Source organism: Fulmarus glacialis, unplaced genomic scaffold (assembly GCF_000690835.1).
Source record: "Fulmarus glacialis isolate BGI_N327 unplaced genomic scaffold, ASM69083v1 scaffold22742, whole genome shotgun sequence".
In the NCBI taxonomy this organism is placed as follows: domain Eukaryota; kingdom Metazoa; phylum Chordata; class Aves; order Procellariiformes; family Procellariidae; genus Fulmarus; species Fulmarus glacialis.
In genome coordinates, this window is record NW_009196209.1 from 1 (window position 1) to 4,239 (window position 4,239).

Sequence of the window (4,239 nt, forward strand, 5' to 3'; positions counted from 1 at the left end):
GACTCATCAGGGCAGGCGTCGCGCCAGGAAACCCCCCTGTGCCGGGCGGCCCCCTCCCCGCTCTGGCTGCAGCCCACGTCCCCTGGACAGGCAAACCGCAGCACTCACCCTCACACTTGGGTGGGCTCGGGGTGCCCTGCCGAGCAGTGGCAAACCCAGGCACACAAAACCCCTCCAGCCTTCCCTCGAGAAAGACTTGCACAGTTGTACCCCCACCTTGGGGCCCCTTGGTCCCTGAGGTGCAGAGAGCAAACGGCACCAGCACTGGCACCGCGTCGCTGCAGTCCTGCGCTTTCCCATGCTGCAATGGCAGCAGCACCCGCCGCAGGGAGGGGACCGATCTGCTGGGGGGACAAAGGCAGCACTGCACTGAAACGCGGGGAAACAGCAGCCTCTGCCATGAGGTCTCTTTCAGCCTCATTTCGTTCATCTCCAGCCAGACAGCGGCATGAGCCTCGCCAGCATTAACCATCCAACGGGTGGGGAGTTTTGCTCCTGTGCATTGCAATTAGGTCAGAAGCCTGCAGACCCTCGTTGCAAGGAGGTCTAATTACCCTTTGTGCATCACTGTCCACTCTGCCTCCCCGGGGGTGGGTGCATGCAGCCGCGCAGAGGGCATGGCTGGTGCTCCGGTGCAGGCACGCTAACAGCACACCATTCACTACTGCCAATTAAAACCGTCATTACAGTCTTGCACTTTGTTTGGCACTGGGAATTTAATGGCAACATCAGCTCACGTTCAGTCATTAGACAGTTCGCTGGAAATGCAGATAAACCCTTAAGTGACACGAAAGGTGGATTAGGGAGATTCACTCCCTGCCACGCAGCGCTTACTTCTGGGGCAGCTGCTTTGGATGTGGCTCCCATTAATTTATTTTGGCTGTGCTGGGCATCTTGTTAGTGCATACATCAGTAGCACTTCATGGAAGCACAGGGCTGAGGATACAGTGCGTGCCTCGTATACCGCTCCTGCGGGGACAAAGGTCCCCTGACACCTGGGGGGTGTCACACAGCTGACGGGAGCTGCGGGCAGTTCCTGGAGCCACCAACACACATCTGTGGCTGCACGTCCGTGCCGCAGTGTGGGGTCTGTGCTGCACTCATGGTGTGCTCGGGCTCTGCAGCCTCCAGCGTGGATGTGGACAGTCCCTGGTTCTTGCACAGCTCCTGCGGACCAAGCACAGCACACAGGACGTGAGTTTGGCACTGCCAGCATCCTGGAGAAACCCAGCTGCAGAGACAGCGTCCCTGCGCTGCTGCCAGCCTAAAGCACCCTGGGCCGCTTCCATGCAGCCTCCCTTGGGAGCCTGGAGCATCCCTGCAGCTCCGAGGGGAGGTCCCGGGGGGAGGCAGCTCACAGCCCCTCCCCACAGTGAGGGAGCTTCCCTGAGCCTTCCCCATAGGTGGATGGAGCTCAGTGTTTGCTCTGTGACGCCTTATCGGCAACCTTTAACCGCGTTTGCTCGGACCCTCCGGCCATTGGGCGGCCGGGCCCTGGCTCCCCCCGGGACAAGGTACACTCCTGCAGCCGGGGCGTGCGGCGCTGGCTCAGCACATACCAGGAGCGGGGAGCCGGTGCATCTCTGCCGAGGCAGAGCACGTCCCAACCTTGCGGTGATGGAGGCCGGCGATGGCACGGAGGAGACCCCGCTGCCTCTGGCGCTGACCAGGTTTCAGCTCTCCGAGGAGTACGGCTTCCTTCTTCCCGATCCTCTGGTAGGAGACGGCTGTGCCCCCGCATCTGCATGCTACAAGAGACAGAACAGAAAAATAGAGGGGTTGGTGGGGGTCTTTCTGGTTGGGTTTCAATTTAACGCTACTCTATAACAGTTTATAAAAAGCCATGAGGAAGGCATATGCTGTTTTGGCTTAGACAGTTTCATAGGACAAACCCCTCGCTTTAAAAATTATTAAACTGGCTGTAGCAAGTGGCACAGGGGAGAGGAGATGGAGCTTTGCAATTCACACATTGGCCTTGGCTTTACAGGATTTCAGGGAGTATGAGGAGAGCAGTCAGACTGCAGATCTCCCGTGCTGAAAGTGGTGCCATTTATCACTGGGCTCACTTCACAGTGGGAGTGCTCAGGGACAGGCAGATACTTGTTTATCATCCATTAATTCACAATTACACAGGCTGGTATTACAAGAGGGGGAATGAGACACAAACCTTTAGCGCGATGTGCAAGGCTGGATGGATGGTGGGAGCCGGGGCTGGCGGCATCCCCTCCCCTCCCTTCCCTGCAGGCGCAAGCGCAGCCCTGCCAGAACCCCAGGAAAACCTTTGCAACCGTGACGGAGCAGGACGGCGAAGGACCCCCAGTCCTCCCCGGCCAGGCAATGTCTGGCACAGCCCTCCCCGGGGCTGCCCAGCCCCAGCAGCAAGTCACAGTCCCGCTCCAGCCCCGCTGTGCATCCCCCAGCTGCCATCGCTCCCCCGATTCCCTTTTCTCCAGACCGTACGGCTCTTCTGCGTTACAGCCTGAGCGGGGTCCGGAGCAGGAGAGTTTGGGTGTTGCCTCTCAGCCGGCCTCAACTCTGGAGAGTTTACCTGGGGCTGGGCTTATCTCCAAGCCCTCTGTTCCCTCCTGCTCCTGTCCCAGCACAGGGTCACCCTCCGGACAGACAGGCTCCATCCGCCTTTGCAGCAACTCCCTGAGGGCCATGCTGGTCCCCAGACTGCATCGGTGCAGGACCACTTTGGCTGTCCCGCTGCACCCAACGCTTGGGTGCGCAGGGGACGTGCTCCCCTCCGCCCCCGCCAAAGCCCAGGGTCCGGGGCAGCCAGCCTGGCTCTCTCAACCGACTCATCACCTCTAAGCCCTGTGACTTCTTCCCAGGCTTGGCGCTGGCAGTGCCACGTTTGCTGTGACCTGTCCCCCTTCAGCTGCCACCTGCCCACACTGGGCTGCTCCGGGTCCCCTTCCTCACAACCTCTTGCTGTTTCGCGAAGGACAGCGGCAGCAGCATGTCCCCCTGAAAACAGAACAGCCTGAAACCTCCTCTTTAGGGGAGGGGGCTGCACTCTCCCCTGAGCCTGTCCCTGCTTCTTGCACAGCTCCATGGCCAGCTCTGCTGATCCCAGATTTAACCCCTGGACGCATCTTCTCCTGCTTCAGTCCTGAGCTGCTCAGGAACCGGAGGGAGAGAAGAGACACAGCCTTGCAACACCGTGTGCTGCCAGTCTCTGCATTAACAGCCCTCCTTCTCGCCTCTCTCTACCAAGACAGAGCTGCCGGCGCCCTACGGTCCCTGGATGGAGATTGCCCACGACCTGCCTCAGCTGATCACGAGCCATCGGCTCCGCTCACAAGTTTACCAGGTACCTGCGTTCTCTCTCCTGGTTTGAGCACTCTCAAACCTTGGTCTGACACAGCAGCATCTGCTGAACACATGGAAAAGCAAACCAACAGCAAAGCCGTGTCCTCAGCAAGGACTCACACAGACAGGACTAATACCGTGCAAAAGCAAAGCCTTAATGTTGGTACAGAAATAACTCCTACAGCAGATCCTAAGTCGCACCAGCCAGGCAAGGCAGCAAGGGCTGGAGCTGCGTGCGGTGGCAGGGGAAACCCTCTAGATGTCACGAGAGCCGTGCCTCACCCCGGCCACGCTCCACACCGAGGAGCCCAGGCACTCCGGGAGCCCCCCAGCCCGGCCAGACCCCTCCGGCACGCAGAGTCAGCCGCTCTCGTGTCCCTCCCAGTGCAAGGGAGAGGGACACCTTTCTGGGTAAAATCCTGCAGTTCTGTCAATGCTCACAAACCAGCAACAGCGAATCAGTAGCAAATCCCGCAGGGGTGGGAGGGAACGGAGGCTCGCAGGGAGACAGCGAAGGCAGGGAGAGGCACTAGGAGGGTCTCTCCCCGGCTGGCGGGGCAGCCAAAGGGGGCCCGTGGCATGGCCTGCAGGGCGCCTTGCTCCCAAGGGTCTCCCTGGCAGATGCCGCAGCTGAGCGCCCGGCACCTCCGGGGGCACGAGGAGCTGCACTTGGCGCATCTGGTGCTCAGCTTCATCACGATGGGCTACGTCTGGCAGGAGGGCGAGGAGGGCACTGTGAAGGTAAGAGCAACATGGAGCAAGTTCACCTGCTCCTTGTGATCTGGGGGCTGATGCTGCTCCCCTGGCACTCATCCCATGGGAGGGAAGCCCCCTTCCTGAGGCTGCAGCAGGAGCGTGACCCCTCCTGCCTGGCCCGGGCACCTTTCACCAGCCTGACAGTGTCCCAGTCTTCTCCTGTGC

The 4,239-nt window shown here is 60.3% G+C and overlaps 1 protein-coding gene across 1 annotated transcript in view; it reads left to right on the top strand.

The window, feature by feature from the left end:
* Positions 1 to 1,617: 1,617 nt before the first annotated feature.
* Positions 1,618 to 4,239, top strand: part of LOC104072626 (indoleamine 2,3-dioxygenase 2-like) — a gene marked incomplete at its 3' end in the record, with an annotated part of 3,817 nt that continues 1,195 nt past the window's right edge. Inside the window, exons 1-3 of the mRNA XM_009572144.1 lie at positions 1,618 to 1,716; positions 3,224 to 3,319; positions 3,940 to 4,063. Of these exons, the coding sequence (XP_009570439.1) occupies positions 1,618 to 1,716; positions 3,224 to 3,319; positions 3,940 to 4,063 (319 nt within the window). The remainder of the gene's footprint in view (positions 1,717 to 3,223; positions 3,320 to 3,939; positions 4,064 to 4,239) is intronic.